We start from the raw sequence: 21,091 nt of genomic DNA on the forward strand, positions 1-21,091 counted from the left end.
TGGTTTAAAGTGAATGTTTTGGCCATCTGGATCTCCCGGTATGAATCCCATCGAACATTTATGTTTTATGATTCAGAGGTCAGCTTGGGAATAAAATCCCACACTCGTAACACTTTCGTAATTATGAATTGACACTATAAATTGACACGATTTGATTTGACACTATTATGAATGATAATTAGGAATTAACACCATAAATTTCTCAATTACAAATCGAAACTTAGTATGAAACCTTCGATTTTGCTGATTTTACATTACACTGAGGAACAAATTGTTTGTTCCATTTATACAAATGCTTGATCTTGTATAATGCGGGTGTGGTGATTGCAAATCTGAAATTAGTCTTGCTTCTAAAGCTACAGATTTTTTTCCCTGTTCAGAAAAAACAGATCTTAATAGGGATGCATCCCTAGCGGTGTATGACGACTTTCCGGGTACGGTTTCCTAAGCATCCTGATGATATGCCCAAACTCTCATTGAAGTTTGTCACAAAATTTTATATAACGTTATAACACCGTTTTTCAAAATACAAATTCGCTAATGTTGTCCCCATGCGCCGGAAAATTATCCATTGTTGTTTTTACTTGTGCTAATCTAATGCATACAACCAAAGAGAAATTAACTAATGAAAATATGATATAAATTCCCAATAAAACTCGTTATTTGATAACCAGAGCTAAAATTTGTATGTATCAAATGCATTATATAATATTTACTGAATTTTATGAAAATTTTAGTCTTCGGGTTACAGAGCGAGAACGGGAGATGAAACAGGATTTTTAAAGTAAACAGTAGAGAGCGCCAAACTATCTACCTTATAGCGTATGTGCTCCAAATTTGATGTGTAGCTGTTGAGCTTTTTGGATTTGCTGAGAAAACGTACGAACAAACTTTCTATTTGATTTATGAAGATAGATTTTAATATTTGCGGGAGCATTCTTTTCCAAATATTTATGCTAGAGCATTATATAAAACTTATTTTATTATTGTTAGAAGGAAGGACAAAATTATTGATGTACCAAATTACATATACGTCTTTTGAACTTTCTGAAATGCCCATTAGAACTTGTTTCTTATTATTTGGGCAAAGTGAATAAATGATCGCTTCATTCATACTCGAGATGAATGGCTTCTAAACGCTTACTGTGTCTTCTATTCAATTTCATTCAAAAGATTCTAATTTTAGTCCTCTCCCTCGGCCAATTAGAGGAAAGAATCGTGCGACAAATAAAGAGCAAATAAACCGCTAACTTGGTATAGCGACGATAATGGCTTACTTAGAATTTTCGCCAATAAAATTGGCGTTGGAAGTCTGGCGCCACATCTCCGAATCCTTTCTCGACTTTTGTCTCGTTTTTGGGTGGAAAGAATGCAGTTTAGCAATGAAGAGTTTCTGATTCAATTGATGGGGATGCTTTAAAGAATTTATATTGCTGTTTATTCGGACGATACTCATGGTTCATGTCCGAACTTGTTTCAAAAATCAGAGAAAAACAACTGTATTTCTATTTTAAGAAATGCAACTTTGTTTTCTTCGATTAGGTTATCAGTTTAGAATAATTCCACTCGAATTGTTTCGGCTCTTTTGTAAAATAAAATAATACTCAATTGTTTCAATTTTTCTTAAGAACAATAAAAATTGAGTTCGTATTAACTTAAGAACAATTTAAAGTATTTTTAAAAATTAAATATCTGTTAGTATTTTTAATGCTTTAAAAAATTTTTTTTAAAGTGAAGCTATATCTGAAACGAAAACAATATCGAAATTATGCATCGAATCCTGATGGCACAGACTGCAATTTTAGTACTCGCAGAAATAAAACTATCACTTCTAACGATTCAGCAACCGAGCTGTATATAGTTAATTTTGAGAATCATTTCGTCCCGAAATCACGTACTTAATGACAAAACGCGAACTCTCAAATTCGCAGTGCATTGTGGAAGATTGTTAACTAGAATGAAGACAACACGATCGAAAGTAAAGTAACTAAACAAGGCGATACCGGGCTCGAGTCCCGCTTCGGACATGCGCGTAACTAATCTCTCTGTTATATCTGATGATGTGTTCTACCACCTATGTGATGCCCCCGGTAAAGTGGTAAAAAAAAAGTTATGTAAAAGTTATGATTTTTTTTTGAAAAATAGAATGACGAAATATTTCTTTAATTTTGACGAAATTCGTTTTCTTAAAAAGTAGTATTTATAAAGCACTAATATTAGTAGTATGTATAAAGCAACAGTTATTTCGTGAGTCGTGGTGGCTCAGAGGATAGAGCTCTCGCCCCCGCCAATGAGGTAAGCCGGATTCGAATTCCAGTGATGGCTGATCGATACGCATTCCGCACCCAGCTTGCACCGACCAAAGTGCTGACGTAAAATATCCTCAGGAGTAGGTGGATCATGGATTAAAGTCCGCTTGCCGTCAGACTAACCGTAGGAGATTTTCGTGGTTTTCCTCTCCGTTTAACGCAAATGAGGGTTAGTTCCATCAAAAATCCTTCAAGAAGGCAAATTTCCCCCAATACTTGATCCAAGAGTTATACTTAATACGAATACTTGATCCTTACTTGAATACAAATACTTGATCCTTGTCTTCTGGATTAGGTTCAAAATTACAAGGCTACGGAGTTGATCATTGGTAGGCGTAAACTCAAAACTGGATCGGCTGTTCAACTATAGTTACAAAAAAGAAATTTGTTTTTTCGTCACTTTGACGAAATTTGTGCTCGGAGTATATATCAGGAAAATGTTTCGTTAAAGACGAAGAAAGTTACGTGAAATTTGAGCATCCATTCTTTACATTGCACAAAAAGTACAATTGCCTTATCCTTATTGCCTATGAGACACTGAAACTCATATAGATTTAAAGTACACTTTATTATTTTTGATTTTAAACATTGTTTTCAGTCAATTTGAAGTACAGTTTTATGTCTGTATCCTCTTAAAATTCATGAAACAGATTAAACTCCAATAAAATCAGATAACCTAAAATACAACAAAAAGGCTTACATAGACAAATCCGTAACCTTATTTAGTGTCTAACAATTGCCAATTTTTAAAAATTTAAAATGTCATTGATTTAACGTCGATTACAACCCTGTAACCTTACACAATAAATAGATACATATGACAACTTCATTACAATGCTTAAGATATAAAAGTCGATAATTTTTACATAATTAGCCTGGAAATACTGAAATGTTTTTACATAATTAGCCTAAAAAATTACTTTCATGATACCTTGGATACGAGCCTTATGAAACTGCTGTCGATGACAACTCTGTTATCTTACTTAACTTCAAAACGTAACATTAGGTAATTTTTAAAAATTTAGCTTAGAAATCCTGCGACCCAAATTATCGTGAAATTCATTGAACTTAAACCGTAACTAAAATAAATATCTTACCATACCGTCGTTACTTCACTTACGCATATGAGAGATGAAACTTTTTGGGAGCTTAACTTGGAAATATTGAGATCATAGTCCTCTTGAAATTCATTGGACTCAAGCCACGATGAATTGGCTTTTATGCTTCCGTTAGCTTGTACCAAAAATATAGAGGCAAATATACTGCTAATTATGTTATGTTTTGCAACAAAAATAGCCTCATTAAAAATTTTCCAATTTTAACCTCATTTTTCACCTCATAATATCAACCTCATATATAACTCAGAGAAAATTTTTTTTTAGATCGGGTGAAAGTATTCACACCTCAAATATACGTATTTCCTTGAAGTGTAGAAAAAATAGTCCCTACACCTCAAAAACAACCTCACTAAGCTGGTTGCTCTAAAGTAGATTTCCATAAACCTCAAAACAACCTCAAATGTGAATAAAATAACTTCATATGCCTTGATTATACGCCTTAGGAGGTTGATTCTTTAAGATTGAGTTTGAAATAAACTTCGAATAAACCTCAAATTAACTTTGATGCCTCAAAACAACCTCATATAAACCTCTAAAATACCTTAAATTTTTGTAACGGAACTCAAGCACAATTAAATTGGAGTTCTTAACTTAATTTAACTATAAATAAGAACTGAAGCTTTTTTAAACATCGTTTTAATTTCTTAGGACATTCCGAATTTTCTTCTTTTACCAATCTAAAACAGGAGGGAAAAAACTGATATCAGATTGTCCCCCGAATGAATACCCTTCTAGGCAAGCAATCGACTGTGGTAAGGATATTGGACATCTAGACAATAAGGAGTGGCACATTTAATGATTTTTTCCAGGATTGTCCGGAGTCAGATTTCGCTGAACGCAGACCTTATTTTCCCACTTCCTCCACCACGTCACAGGGATTAAGAGATGTAAATCGATAAACCATTTTTGTGAAGTTCTAATAAAAAAAAAAGGTAAAAAAGACTTTACCACATTAACCTTTTTATGAATTCGAGAACGTTTGCTAAAAAAAGGGGAGAAAAGTTCTTTTCTAGAACCTTTTACTTGTCGTCGTGCTGTTGAGTTATAAGGAGAACAGAAGAGCAAAAATTTTATAACATGGATTTAAGTAAAAAAAAAAAAAATTTCTGTCTAGACTATTTTAGTTCATGGATATAGTGAAAAAAATGAAATATTGGCATAATACACCTAACACAGAGAACAGTTAATGCCAGCAAAATAAACCAAGTAGAAATAATTTATATAAAATAATATTGTTTAACATGGGGAAAATTTAAAATTGATAAATATTAATTTCCAAAAAAATCCACGATAAAAAGAATAATTACATTCGTAATAATCATGCAGAAAATAAGGAAAATTTTGCAGCTATGCAGTAATTCTACCAAACTAAGCAGAATTTCTCAAACTTACCTGCTTGTTTTTCTTATAATTCATGCCAATTTAAAAATTTACCGCTAACTTTTTTGTCTTGATATCTTTGTACTTAATTAGTTTATATCAGAAGTCTTAGTATTTAGTTCCACCAAATTCTCACGTCTATTATGGGATCAATGTCAAAATTGACTCTAAAAACAAATTGTCAAGTACCCCACTATGAACATTGATATGCCATAACACAATACATGTCTTTGAATAATCAATATTTTGTGGTCAACTGGAAAACACAACGACATATTATGCGACTATTCATTTCCAAGGTTGATCTAAATAACTTCTCAAAATATTTATGTTAATTACATACTTATTTCATACAAAAAAAATGACCTCTATCTGATGTAATATACTTCGGTACCTGGCTGCAAAAGTTACAGAAACAACTTTTAAAGTCCTTTGTAAAATGCTGTCCAAAAAGTTCAAAGCACCCAAAACTGAAAAAAATTGCTAAAAGGACAAGGTTTAGAAGATTTTGAAGTCATTAAGATTGACAGAATTGAAGAGAATTCTTAAAAAAGGTCTTTAAAACTTGTTTCTGAAACTTTTACATCCAAATAAACAAGTGCATTGTGGCAGGTGGAGGTTACTTTTAACCAATTTAAATGGATCTGTGATTCACATAAGATAAGTCCTGGTATTAGATAAGTCCTGGAGGTTAACAGACGGTTTTTGTATAATATGAAAGCGAATTTTTTAACGACTAGGAGGCACCGCACCCTGCTAGCCCCCCTAATTAATTCTCATTCAAATGCATTTCGAATTTGTTAGAAAACAATGGTATTCTTTTAAGGTTGATTTTTGAAGGTTCTGTTATAACATGAGATAACGCTTTTTTTGCGAAAAATATACTATTTTTGTAAATAATATGAGGTTAGAATAGCCACATTTTCGTGAAAGTAGAAAGCGTTTGTGATCGATTTGTTTTTAAATATTTAAACAATTCAGAGTTAATCGTTGATTTTGATAAGTTTTTTATCTAGGTGGAAAAACCTCAACACTTTGGTGATTATTAAAAATCTTTCGTAACATTTAAGATATTTGTTGTTCTTACTACGTCAATGGCACTTGCCAATATCTGCAAGTCTGCCATAGGAATCCAAACGAATTTTTAAGGCAGAGGGTGGGTGCGTTTCCTGTTTATCAGTAGCGTCATCTATGGCCAAGAATACGATTTTACCCCATACACGTTACATCCCGTTTTACTGGGAGAACCCATTCATACTCCACTCATTCATCCACAGATCTTAATTATGACCTGAACCAGGGAATGATCCATCTCCAATACAGTACCCCCAGAGGTGTTGATTTGTTATGGGAACATAGGAGGACTTTGTGAACCAGACGTATTAAACGTATACCAGTAGCCATTTAATACACAGAGATTCTTCGGTCGGGATATTCGAATTCACGATCAAGAGCCTAACGTCCTACCAACCAGATTATCCAGGAATATCTTAAATTACTTCAGTTATTAGTTCATTCTAAAGTCCAGATAACTTTTTATGGCGTATGGATGGCTAGATGGGACATATAGTTAAAAATTGTAGTTTTGTCTCTGGGGCACTTGAGCTGAGGCTTTCTCATTTTCGTTGGCAAAAGAGCTTCGAAAAAACTCTGTTAAGGGTACTTGAGGTCTTTCCTAATCGAACAATTTCAGGTTTCAAAAATTAATGTGCAAGCCTCAAAAAAAAATCGCTTTAGTTTAAATCGGGTAAATAATCCCTCATTTTTAAAAAAATGACTATATGTAATATTTAAACCATGAAATTTGTCTTTCAGCAGCTTTTCTGTGTAAGTGGCATTATGAAATTTAACACAGTTTACGCACAATTGAAAAGCTTAAACACTCAACAAAAGTTGAAAATTAACTAAAAAAAATAACAAATAGCTGATTTAAAACAACTTGCAGTCTCAAACTGCATATTTCATATACCTCACAAAAACTATTGGTGCTATAAAAGATAATGTGATGAAAATACTTTTAAACTACGGGGGAGGGGATTAATTCACGAAATTAATCGGCCAGAAAGTCTCTATCAAACATTTTTAAGTGAGCAGATTTTTTTAAAGAAATCATTCAAGCATGTAATTTTTTTAAAAAATGATTGAGTTCATTTTATAGATGTTTGGCGATGGGCCAAATGTAACTTTTATGTTTCCATTATTTATTAGCTTAATCCATAATTTTATTAGTTTTGAAGTTTTTAAACACAAAGGTATTTCAATATAATCAGAAGAGAGTATTTTATCTATGGGTCAACAATCTCATTGAATTTTATGAGGAGAAAAACTATAACTTCTTGTCCAGTGACTCCAAAATCTATTCAATTCATTAAAAGCTCTATAATTTATTTTTCATCGATTCTTTTTAAGGAGCCTATCTAGAACTATCTGAATAACGGAAATATTTCTTGTTTTGTTTTTTGTTTAAGAAGTTTATTAAAAATAGGTAATAAAGAAATTAGTAAAGATTCAACGTAAAAAAAAATGCAATTCCAATTGAAGGTGTTGCAGGAAAGGATTTAGGATAAAGGATTTAGAATAGCATTCAATAGCATCCTAACTAGTGCGTAAGTTGACCACTTATGATGAATTGCTTTAGTGGTCAAATTAGACATGAGGTCAACTTATAAAAGGGTAAGTCATTGTTTTTCTTGTCAAGTTATGAAGAGTTAAGAACAAAATTCAATAATGCTATTAGACAAATTTGACTTCTTTTAGAAGTTAACATACAAGATAAACAGGTGGTCAAGTTATAATGATTTTGCTCCCTTTTATTATACAGGATAAATTATGTTCTTAATAATAGAAATCAACATTAACAGGTGGTCAACTTGACTGGTTTCGCCTAAGATCTGAGTTTATCATCTTTTATTTTGCACCAAGTTCACCAGATCTTTCATTGGAATGGGATTATAAAAACGTATATCCTTTAATTATTCAATGTAATCTTAAAAAGTGCATTTTTTAAAAGGGAAGGTTTATTTTTATATTTTTAAATCTTATACAATTAGGCAGAGTAGATCGTTCACTTTTTTGCTCCAAAGATTATTATTCTAGAAGATCTAGATTTGAATTTTGTTTCAGATATATCAGTTAACTTATGATTGCTATCAATTTACTGTTACAAATAATGAAATTGCATTGAATTATTCTCCAGAACAAAAATTCTTGAAGTTGATTAAAATATTTATATTTTCAAACCATTGTTTTGTAAATAAGAAAAATTGCATTTAGTCTTTAAAAAGAAAGTTGACTGCTTTCGAAATGACTAATATTGGACTCAAAAATGAACAATAAAAATATACCAATAATGAAAAAAAAATTCTTTCAATTAGGAAAAAATGCATAAATTACAGATATATTAGTGAAGAAACAAATTATTTGTTTTAGTTTGAGAATGTAGTTAAAAAGCATATATTTATTTTTTTCTGTTTTAGGATATGATTAAAAAGCTGAATGAAATAAACAACTTCTCTGCCAAAGTCTGACTGCACGACTATGCATAAATATGCACGATGCTTTTAGAAGTTTCTCTCATCATTTTTATGAACGGTAAGAGCTTTTAGTTTATTATTGTATACTGTTTTTATCGTTACACAAAGCATAATAATATTGTTTACATAATAATATTTTGTATAATAAGCATAATAATATTTTGTACATTTGCAACTTCTTGAGATTTAGTTACGTTGAATTAAAATTGCCATTGAATCTTGTCAGGGGTTGTTTTACTTGATCAAAGTCCCGAAAAGATTGCCTTTTTTCATTTATACATTGATCATTATTTCTTATATCATACTCCGGGTCAAAAATAACTTACTTTCTTCTACATACCAATACAATGTCAGGTTACCAGATTTCAAGACGACGAATCAAATCTGTCGTTGAGTATTTCCTATGATGATAATGGAAACTTTCATTAGTACCGAAACGGTTGACTGTTTTAAAAATTTTCTTTATTCAAGCTTTATCATTCCCTTTATTACATTCCAGCTCTAAGATAAAGCTACTTTCTTCTATGTGTGAATGATATTAAGTCAGCAAATTTCCGATATGGAAATTCCAATACATCGTTGAGTATCGCTATAAGGGCACTTGTTTATGGTACCGAAACAACTGGCTGTCTTTTTAAAAAATTTTTTTATTCAACACCACTTTCTATATTGTAATATTCCATCAAAAAGAATAACCTTATTTTCTTACCCATGCCCCTATTTGGGGGGGACGGGGACCTAATTAACCTTACCAGTCCAACTTTTCAGAAAACTTGTAATTAGACATTTTTTTTTAAAAAAAAACCAATCAAAATCAGGTTGGAAAACATAAAATCAAAATATTGAATTCAACATGGCGTCCAAAATTTACTAACTAACTCATTTTATCAAGTTTTTCTGAGGCTGCTTTTGAAGAATTGTTTTGCCCCAATTAAATTCAAAATGGCATATCTAATATTGAACTCCAGGAAACAAAAATTTTTATGATGCAAACATTTAAGAACTTCTTTTTTCCTCCAATGTTATTAATGAAAATTGGAAGAAAAAAAACTTTTGATTAAATTTTCAGACAGTTTTTGTGTAGTTTTGTGGGTGTTTTCCGAAGACTTTTCACTGACGAAAACAAGAACAAAAAGATCACAATTTAAGTACCTTAAACTTGAAGCAAAGCTATAGTTTTAAACTGTAACTTTGTTCTGTTTTTCAGTAAAGAACAACCGAGACTTTAAAAAAACAATTTAAATAATAATAAAAAAAAAAAACTTTTTTTTAAATTCTCAAATTTGGCAATCTTTATTCACTTATTTGGAAATAAATTGAAATCAAGCAATTTTCATACTCATTTTCATGTGAGCGCATTTCAATGAGTCTTAATAATGTGACATTTGGCTAATTTTCAAATATTAAGCAATTCAACTTTCCTAGCATTACAAAAAGGCTGTTGATGTTTGCAAAACTATTGTTTTTAATATTAAAATTCCATAATTAGCATAGAAATTTATTTGTTGTTACTTAAAAGCTTCACCTATGAATTTCGGAAAGCCTTATTAAATTAATTGTTACTTTAAGAAATGTTGCAAGTTGAAAATTTCCATTAGTATCGAATTTAGAGAACTAGAAATGAATTTCGTGCAAAATATTTATTGAGATTCCTATCATTGCTTTTTTTCGTTTGTTTTGGTTAGTTTTATAAAATATTAAAAAAAAAATTTAAAATTTTTTATGTTGGCAAATAAATAAAGTAAAAGCATCAGAACTATCAAGGTAATCAAATTTGGAAAAATGCATCGTTCGATAAGACAAACAAAATGTTCATCTTGAAAATTTTTGATGGGTGGCTACCCTAAATGCTTTCCTTCAATTTGTTAAGTGAGTTTGAACAGAAAAATATATAAAACAAAATCTCTCCACCCCTCCAAAGATAAAAAAAAAAGTTCTGCAGGATTTTTTCCCGTTTACAAGAAGAGAACCATCAGAGTGGGGTGTAATGATAAATTTACGACCCCCTCCCCCCAAGACAGCAAACGAGAAAGTGGAAAATCGATGGGATTTCTCCATAAGCTGAATTTTGATGTATGAATATCGTGTTGCAGTTGACACAAGTCTGGAAATAGTTTATTTATGTTCTGATATGGATGGTTAGACTGTAAGCCAAGTAGAGAGGATAGATTACAGAGAAGAGTAAACTTGAAATCTGTTTGAAAGCAGATATCTATTTTTCTCAGTTTTGGCATAAAAGAGTGCGAATTCGCTTAATTTTGATACTCTCCAGTTTGTATTGTTGAAAGAAAATCTATTTTAATGTTGAAAAAAGTATAACGATGTGATAAACATTTCAAATATAAATTTGTAGTAAAAATACTGTTGACTAGAAGATTGTTAACAAGATTTTTAAAAAAGACCAAAATATTTACTGAATAATCTTCTCTAGGATAATTTATCGTCTGAACGATCTCACATAGGTAGTAAAAGACCAGAAAAAGTTATTAAGTAATCTTCTTTAGGTAAAAGTTGATCGTCTGAACGATCTCACATAGGTAGTAAAAGACCAGAAAAAGTTATTAAATAATCATCTCTAGGTTAAAGTTGATCGTCTGAACGATCTCACATAGGTAGTAAGAGACCAGAAAATTTATTAAATAATCTTCTTTAGGTTAAAGTTGATCATCTGAACTATCTCACATTGGTAGTAAAAGACCAGAAAAATTTATTAAATATTTTTCTCTAGGATGAAGTTGATGGTCTGAACAATCTTACATAGACAATGAGAAATTAATTAACGAATTATTCGTCTTTCAAGGTACCTATTGTTGCAACGAATTATGGAAAAAAGAGCACCGGAAGAAAAACTCTTGGGAAAAAAAAACTCCGGAAAAAGCATCGAAAATAAAGCACCTCATTGAATATTATATAATGTCCGATTCCATTCAGTCCATCAAACTCAAATTTATAACAATTAAATATTTTTCAAGAGATTCATTAAGATTCTAAGATTAATTTGAAGTTGACAACGCGGATCATTATAAAATATTATTAATACTTCATATATTTTTAATTGCAAATACTATTATATAATATATTGTTATTAATGGTTTATCAATCAACGGTTATCTTTTAGGTATAAATCTTTTTATGAGTTAAAAATATTACCAAAAATGATAAAGTATTTCCATTTAACTAATTTTTTTAAAAAAAAACACTAGTTGAAAAAGAATTATTCGTTTATTATTATATCGCAATACCATAAGTGTTATATAAAATTGTAGTAAAATAGTATATAATATAGTGAATTACGCAAAAAAATGAAAGAACTCAATGAAATCAATTAATAAAAGTCAAGAATCCAAATCCGCCGAAGAAAGGTATGTTTATTTAGAGAAAGTGCGTTTTTGTGACTGACTTCGCAACTTACTAAAACATCGTTTACACATAGTAATTAGCATATTTAAGGCTACATCCTGAAACTATTTAGATAGGGTCTTCGTGAGTGATATTTCGATCAATAGATCAAAAGTTAGTCGTGGTGCTAGTTTCTTCCCGTCTATTTAAGATTAATTACAGATCTTGAAATCTATCTGAGAAAGTTAATCGAGATTATTTAATGACTTCTTCTGGTACAACTTTTTATAAAGTAGTATTTCTTTGAGCAGTTGTTTTTGAAAGTACGGCAGCTGAAAGGCAGGTCATATTATTAAAAAAAATTCGGTAAAAACATATTTTACAACAGCTGTTTAAAAATAATAAAATCCCTACACTAATCAACATTTTAAATAAATAAACATAAAATGTTTCATTCCTGGAATTTTTTCACAAAATAACAATAAATTGAATTAAATAAATCAAAATCAATTAATCCTTTTATAAAATCTATCAAATATACTCTAATAATTTAGGCATTGGCAATCTTATCCCTTAGAAAGTTTAAAATTTATTTCTCCATTACAATAGTCAAAATGTTATGTCCATATACATTTGTACGTAGCACAATTGTACGTATCCTAGCGTCCTCATTAAACCTCATAATTTAACTTATTTTACTGATTCTAGAACATTTCTTTTGGATTTAGAATGTATTATAGGGTACTTCTCAAGAGGAGGGAACAATAACCTCTGCCATTTCTCTTGATATGTTTGTCATATGTACTAAATATTCACACCTAAATGCAATATACTTTTCTATTTAAGTAAAATTAATCTCATAATAACTTTTTTCATTGAATTTTGGGTCATCTTATTACTTTAAATGATTAATTTATGGGGAAAGTTAGCATTACCTAATTTGGACAATCGTTTATGTCATAGTTTTAAATGCTTGTATAATGTCTATAAGAATTGATAAATAAATACAGGGTTATTAATAATTCCCTCTGGGATTTCGAAGCGTTATAGTAAAAAAACGAAGACAAATATGTCGAAAAAGAACATATGAAATTTTTCCGAAAGCATTCAAGTTTTAATTTAAGCAGTTGCCGGTAGATNTATTCAAAGTTTCAAATATCTAGCATTATAAAGGGTAACACACGTAACAAAATTTCAGAAATTTTTTTTTTCAACATCAAACTAGTTTGCGCCTTCAATCTTCGTTTTGAAAACTTACAACACATATAGATTTAACAACAAATTAAGAAAAACATAAAAAATATCTAAAAAGTTTATTATAATAAGTGTTAAAGTTGAAATATGTCGTGTAAAAATAACACACGTAACGAAAGAATCGCCCTAAAATGATAGTGTGGTTTCGTGTGTTACTGATTAGAATATGCATTGAAACACGAAATTGCTTTTCTAAAAATATTTCGCACATTAAAATATAGATTATCAACTACCGGTATTTCATTTGTTAAGGATATTATCAGTTAATAGTGAGACTTTATACTCTTTTTTTTTGTTTATAAAATCTAATAAACTATTTTTAAAAAAAAAATGGTGTTGTATTGGCTCAGTTAACATCCTGAATGTCCAAAATTAGCTTTTTTGGTTTGAAAAGAATATTGTAAGGTGTTTTATAGAAATCGTTAACAGCAATTTACGTTAATTTCTTTAACTTGACAAAATTACAAATCAACTTTAAAACGTCTACTGAGAATTAAATTTAAACTCAATTGTTTTTAAAACTTAAAGTTTAGATCTATGTTATGCTCCACCATTTCGAGAACTGCTGGTCGATAACGTAATATACATATGAACAGATGTATATTACGCAATCGATGTGAGAACTGATTTAGAAATCAATTTAGAAATGACTGATTTAGAAAATTAATCGACTTAAGAACTGAACTTTTGAGAACTTATTTAACGTAATATACATATACTGAAGAACATATCTTTTAGAACATTTTCAATGCAGAAAATATTATGACATTCATTCAACCACATTCTTCATGAAATAAGTTGCTGAAATGTCTATCATGAGGAAGGTAAATATTTTTTTTTTTGCGTCCTCATTCCAAATCTCATCGAAGAAATGTATGAAAGAATTGTAAGTGAAGCTGAAAAAGTAATAACTGGCCCCAGGTGTAAATCGATCAGAAGTTCTTTTGCCACTTTGCTGTCATGTCTAAGAAAGAAGACTTATCATTGCCACCCCCTTTCCCCCACATCTTATTTCCTGGAGAATCTGGAAAAAAAGAATCACACAAAAACTGGAATAAGATTTTTTTTTGTACACACACGTTTACTTATCTATCTTGTTTCCTCGAGACTACTCATTGGATGAACTTCAGCCATCTTTAGTTGGGATTCCCGGTTTCGGTCAAGCATTTCATATGAAATGCTTGACCATTTCACTATGAAAAGCCATAGTAGGTTATTGGAAACGAATTTATCCAAATATTTGGAATGTTAAATAATTGACCTGGATTACAAATGTACAAAAATAAAAAAAGGAACAACTGAATAACATTTGATCTAACAGTCAGATGTTCAAGTTCTAAGATAGTATCGTAATGATCAAATGATTGACCTTGAATGTCTTAATTCATTGGTGCAGATAATATTTTAAATAGCGAAATCAAACACACTCAGAATAAATATTTCTTTCCGATTATCTCGGATTTTTTGACCCACAAACGATGGAGGATAGCCGGTGTCCAGTGCCAATGTACGACAAATACCAGTGATGGAAATGCCAATCTCGAATCAACAACGACGAAAAGTTATGAACAATGGGGTACCTGAAAGTGACGTAGTGTGGGTATCTCGATCCTGATTGGCTGCTGAAATGTGGCATTTGTTTACGTTCTTTCCATTCTATTTCGAGTAAGCCGAATAAAGCCTACACAAAGATTCCTTCATAAGATTTCAATTCTTTCACTACATATTTCTTACTTAACACAAAGACAGGCACGAAGAAACGTTGAACATAAACAATCTAATTATGCATTGAAGTTGCCAGGTACGCGATACAAAAATAGATCACGCTTACAATAAAATAAATAAACAAATATTAAATATAATTTAAGTAAAAAATGTAGACGAGAAAGAATTATATTTCAACAAATTTGATGTGCGATACGGCGCGAAATTTAATTAACTTCACGTTAGTTAATATTCTAACTTGTGTCGAGAATTTTAGCTCAACTTTATCATGGAATTTAGCTTATAAACGATCAGTTGTAGCTGACGTCATAGGTCACATGTGTGGGTATCTGTGATCTTCTGCTTCTCGAAGTGCAAGTACCAAATTAACAGTTCATATCATAATTATGAGCAAACATAACATAGTATATCCCGAGTGGATATGTCAGCAATTATATGGTTTAGCTAGATGAACCGAAACTTCACCATATAAGTATATTTTATAAGAAAAAAACTATGTTAATGGTAATTAATAATTATATTCGAATGATTCCCAATCAAATCCAACCACGATCTAATGAGTGGGCGAAAGGGTTGACGTAAATAACGTTACTTAATTTCGCCAAGGCGCCAACTGCCGGAATTGCATAAAATACTAGGTTAATTTTCTTTTTTATACGGGTTGTAAAAAAAGTTTATGATCAATGAAAAAAAAAGTTAAGATTCTGTAAGGATCAACGCTACGATATTCTGCTCAAAACTAAAAGATATACAAATACAAGTAATTAAGCTAAAACAATTCCAATTTTATTTATTTATTATTATCAGTATGATCAAAATATGTTTTTAAAAGCTGATTTCATCAAAATAAAGATTAACTGTATTCAATATCATTTTGCATAATTACTCGAGGTAAATCATAGTCGATATACAAAAATTACCATTTCAGCAATTTATTTCAATATTTATTCCTTTAGATAGACATTAAAAGCCTTATTTCTACTGTACCTACAGTTGGTATCTTTTTACCAACTGTAGGTACAGTCGATTGTTTAAGGTAATATGCTGGCAAAATTAATTAATCTGGTAAATATTTAGCATCGAATAAAATCACCAAATTAAATAATATTTATTAAGCATTATTGGCGCCAATAACAATATGGCAATTTTATACGATTCTTATATTCCAATTACCGCTTGTGTTCTCCATTAATTTAGCTTTTTAATAAAAAATATTTTCTTTTATTTCAGTTTTTTCTTACCTATTGCAAAATTACTTCTATTCCAGCCTATTATCAAAATAAATTTTTATATATAATTATAATTATATTGTCATATTTTTATAATTTTTAGCGAGATCCTATCGATACTTATATCAAAGGTCGTAAAAAATAGTTAAACCATTATTGATGTCACTAATACTTCATTAAATGTGATATTAAATGCTATTGGTATTCCCGTGATAGATGCTGTGGTTATAACAACCTATTATACCAATATTAGTGCTTAATATAGGCACTGTAATAATAGGTTTTTACCGTCCTCCGAAGCGGATACACACTCTAATATTACCATTTTACACCACTACTTAGTCATGGCACCTGTTATGAAAAAGTTTGCTGATGTTGGAAATATTTGGTGATTGAAGAAAGAATTGGCGATTTTTTAAAGAAGTTCAATGATTACTATTATATTGATATTTTCACCTAACCTAATGAAACAAGACCTTTATTTTCCACGGCTTTTTAAAAGGTAAATTACTTTAGAGTGGAAAATCTATAATCAATAATTTATCAAGAGCAAAAATATACCGACAAAATGAAAGGCAAATATTTAACCTAAAATCTAAATCCTCTTAGCCACATTATTTATGCTTTTAGATTTTCCTAATATCACGGCTTTTAAACTCTTATATTGTATTTTAAACAAAGTAAAAAGACATGATAAATGAAAGGTAACAAAGCAAATTGCCTCTTGCAATGTCTGGGCATTATTATTTCAAACGAAGTAGAGAGTAAAAAAGACGGGGATATTCATTACAAAAAAATTAGACAAAGTCTTGTAGAGGCTTTGTTTTGATTTCCCATGAGGTTGCAAATTCTGCTCCAGTTTGGAACAGTGATAGCTTGAGTTCTCACGTCCGCAGAAAATGGCTTTTGTGGGCTGATAATGATGCTTGAAGGAATAACAGAATTTATACTCTAGCATGATTACTTTGATACAAATTGCACCGAAATAACTTTAATAAAAAAAATACTTAATTTCTGAAAAGTCTGTTTTCGATTAGTCCTTCCAATATTTTTATTTTCATTTTTAATTTTCTTTTTTTTTTTTTAATTTGAGCAAAAACAAAACAATTGATCTGAGCACGATGCGTTGAATAAAAGTTTTAAAATCCCTTTAGTTTAAATCAGGTCAAGTGCAAACAATAAGAAATTAATAATAATTAATTGAAAATTTTCCCCCATCTTTTGATGGTTGATTTATTATTTAGAAACGCAGTATTACGCCATTCTCTTATTAGTCCATTCGCCTAGCTGTCAAATCGCTACCAGATGTAATAGAAGGTGAACTTGAATGACTGCCAAACGAGAAAACTTCAGGCAAATTCGCCCACTAGGTCATTCGCCTAACTGATAATTAGGTAAGTAGGTAATATTTACTTCAAACTAGAGCTGCTCAATGGGCTATCGGAGGCGGTCTGGGAAACATCCCTGAGGATGATCCGAAGCCACGCCATCACAATTTCGATCCTCGGCAGAGGGGATGACTCCCCCGCTTTGGTAGCCTGAAGATATGCTTGTGAAGTCAAGCACTTTACGGTAGAACAGTTTAACGAAGACCGATACTGCACACCCTCGGTCCCTACGCTAGTTGACCAGAGTGGTCACCCACCCGCTTAATCACCGCAGCCAGTGATGCTTGATTGCCGTTTTTAACTGGAAAAACCTTCTTTGCAATAAAGACACTTAAATCGTTGTAAAGATACTTAACGATGATTAAGTCATAAAGATACTTTTTTCCAGTTGAACACCGAACGGGACAGTTGATTATTGAAACTGCATTAATCTTCAGTCAAGGGGAATGAGATCAAAAATTAAAACTCGTGATTTTTCTTTCTTAAAATAAGGAGTACCTTTTATATCGAAAACTTGGATTATTGAATTATTTACTGTTAAAATTACATCACTTTTATGTATTAACCCCGATTTTTAATGTCCTTTATTTCTCAACGCATATACTGTTTACTTAAATGGTAATTATTTGAATGAAAAAATATGAAATAATTAAAATGTAAATTAAGATAACAATATAATTCAGATAATATTTTAACATAAGATTTCAATTCTNCCCGATTTTTAATGTCCTTTATTTCTCAACGCATATACTGTTTACTTAAATGGTAATTATTTGAATGCAAAAATATAAAATAATTAAAATATAAATTAAGATAACAATATAATTCAGATAATATTTTAATAAAGTCTTATTTCTTATGATGCAGAATATTGTGCACTTTCATTTAAAAGTAAAATAATAATAAAACTAATACCTAAAATATTTTTGACAAAAGCTATATTATGTTTTTATAAGTTATACCTAAAACTTTCTAACTGACCTCTGTACGGTTCAATAAAAATTTTCAGTGCTTGCCAATCATTCAATCATTAATATCATTCAAAAATAATAATAGTATCCAATATAAGTTAAAAGAGTACCTCAGTATAGCATACCAATGCTTAGAGAACGTGCTGCTTTAGGTCTACTCTTTTTTGAGTAATTAAAAATTGAGTAGTAAATAAGATTGAGAAATAAATAATTTCTTTTAGAATTTCAATTAATATATTATTCAAAAAAAATTGAATGTGATTGATGTATCATATTTCTATTTTTGCAATATTAACTTTTAATTAAAAAAATATATAATTTATTGTTAAATAGAATATAAATAAATAATGTTAAAACATTTAAGGAAAACAATAATATAAAATGAGTTTAAAAATCTGATCTTTTTCAAAGCAAAACTCCGGTACATTTAACTGAAAAATGCAAGAGCAGCTGCCTAATTTCGGGCTTTGGAATCATTTTAGTGCCTACCACTGCCTTAAAGCACTTAGTTGCACAATAATATACAATAAAATCACAGAAATATATATTTCCTGTAACATAACAATAATTTGTTCTTAATTATTTCCCAACCTGTAACATTAATATTGATTAATGTTGTATCATTTCTGTAAAACTCGCGACAACTTTTTTGTGATTTCATTTTGTGTTCGACAAATAGCTGTTTTGTCTTTCCATTGTTGATAAAAATACATAAAACTCTCGACGCGGTAATCGGCCGTAAATTTTATTGTATTGTCGTTTGTCTGTGGGTGTATTTTTCCCGGAAAAATGAAGAAAATTATGGTTATAGATGGGAATAAGGATGCTGCGTGAAGGGCAATTCTGTTATAAGCTTAGGACAGAGATAGTATTAGAGGGAGCGCATCACGGCTGAATAGGCAAAGACTTATGTTAAACATCAAGAAGCAACTACTTACGTGATTGGTTAGAAGGGAAACATTATTTGGCGAATTACGAATACTATGGCACCGAATGAAAACAATCAATCAATGTTGTATTTTACGCATACTCGTTTAAATAAAAATTTTGCCGAGTGGCTCAGGCGATAGAGCACTCGCCTTCCAATAAGGTGCACCGGGTTCGAATCTAACCGATGGCTGGTCGATATGAATTTTACTCCCGGCTCGGACCTACCACAGTGCTGACGTAAAATATCTTCAGTGGTAGACGGATCATGGGTTAGAGCAGTCAGGCTAACCGTGGTAGGTTTTCGTTGTTTTATCAAAAGTTAGTTTCATCAAAAAGTCCTCCAAGAAGGCAAATTTCTCACAATACTTGATCCAGGAGTTCCCTTGTCTTCTGGATTCATAATTACAAGGTTACGTAGTTGAACATTAATAGTTGTAAACCCAAAATTGGGTCGGCTGTTCAACGACGGTTATGAAATAAAATAAAATTGTCATCAAAAATTGCCGAATATATAGCCAAATTAAGATAAAAAGTGGATAAAAAGCAATTCAGTAAAGATTATAAGACTGTGAAATTCTGTGACAGCAGCGGCCTCCTTTGTAACGTAATGATGACGCATGCGCATTGTTTACTATTACTCGTGAGTTTGCAACTGTTACTCATGACTGTTAGGTCAAGTTTATCCTATCAGAAGTCAGCGCTGTCAACGCTTCTTTTGAAAACGGCTAAGACGTCAATATGGGGTAAAGCAACAGTTTTATGAAAATAAAAAGCGATTATGATCTAATTTGTTAATATTTAAAAACTTATCCCAATGCTACATTACTTGGGTTCCTAAAAATTTGCAAAAACTGAGAATAAGGCAATGATTTTGATAATTTTCACTCAGGCGGAAAAATGCTGCCAAATTGGCGTATTTTAAAAAAAAGTTTAATAACTTTTAAAATATTTAAGTTATTTGTCTATTCTAACGCTCAGATAATTCCTCACGGCAAGATTATGTATAACGTTAGTTTAAAATTATAGCATTGTTTCAAGTGTAAGGCACTTAAACTATGACTTTTTTATTTTCCACGACTACATAGCTTCAAAAAACAGCGTCAATGTTTCCTTATTTATTCAGAAACGAATTAACATTTTTAAATATTTTCTTTTCCCTTTTACTCATTCAAAAATGTTTTTATTGAACTTTGTTACCGAATTTTAAACTGTAAGCTTATAAGCATTTCTAAATCTTTCTCAAAGTTTAAAGTTTTTCAAAGTTTAAAGCTTTTAAAAAGACAAAATTCGGTAGCGAAGTTCAATAATAAAAATTTTCAATGTATAAAATAAAACAAAAAATTTTCAAAAATGTTAATTTGATTCTGAATAATAATTAAAGCCTAAAAATCCCTTTTCTATCAAAGGATATATTTTACCACTTGTTTTCATCACGTGTGATCTTTGGTCTATCTGCATCTTTGGTCTATTTGGTTTGGAGGATGAATGCTCTCTCTTATCTTATTCCTTTTCTAAGGTTGGGAGGGTATATATCATAAACAATTTAAGATCTGTCAGCGACTTTTCAAACATCATGAAAGATATGGCAGACAAACTGGCGACCATGGATCTGTTGATTCCATTATTTTACTCCGAGAAGATCAAACAGGTATTGATTTTGCAGTTACAGAATGATAGAATGCTTCCCAGAAGATGGAATTGAAGAAAAGAATTGTCCTTTCAAAATGACATCAGCCATTGTATTTTTGTTTCATGTAAAGAAAGCAACTCTCATTTTATCTTGTATAGATATGCTTTCTTTGAGATTTGTTTAACCTTGAAAAAAGTTAAGAGTCTAGAAGAAAAGTTTTCTTTTATAAAATACTACGGCCCATCGCCTCTTACTCGCTGTCGTTCGCCAACCCCCGAGAGTGCT

At 30.7% G+C, this 21,091-nt stretch overlaps 1 protein-coding gene across 1 annotated transcript in view; it reads left to right on the plus strand.

The window, feature by feature from the left end:
- Window positions 1-21,091, plus strand: part of LOC107436091 (neuronal acetylcholine receptor subunit alpha-10) — a 78,259-nt gene that overhangs the window by 29,623 nt on the left and 27,545 nt on the right. Inside the window, exon 2 of the mRNA XM_043039299.2 lies at window positions 8,284-8,398. Coding sequence (XP_042895233.1) covers window positions 8,362-8,398 — 37 coding nt within the window. The 5' untranslated portion in view covers window positions 8,284-8,361. The remainder of the gene's footprint in view (window positions 1-8,283; window positions 8,399-21,091) is intronic.

The sequence above is a fragment of the Parasteatoda tepidariorum genome, chromosome 3 (genome assembly GCF_043381705.1).
Source record: "Parasteatoda tepidariorum isolate YZ-2023 chromosome 3, CAS_Ptep_4.0, whole genome shotgun sequence".
Lineage (NCBI taxonomy): Eukaryota > Metazoa > Arthropoda > Arachnida > Araneae > Theridiidae > Parasteatoda > Parasteatoda tepidariorum.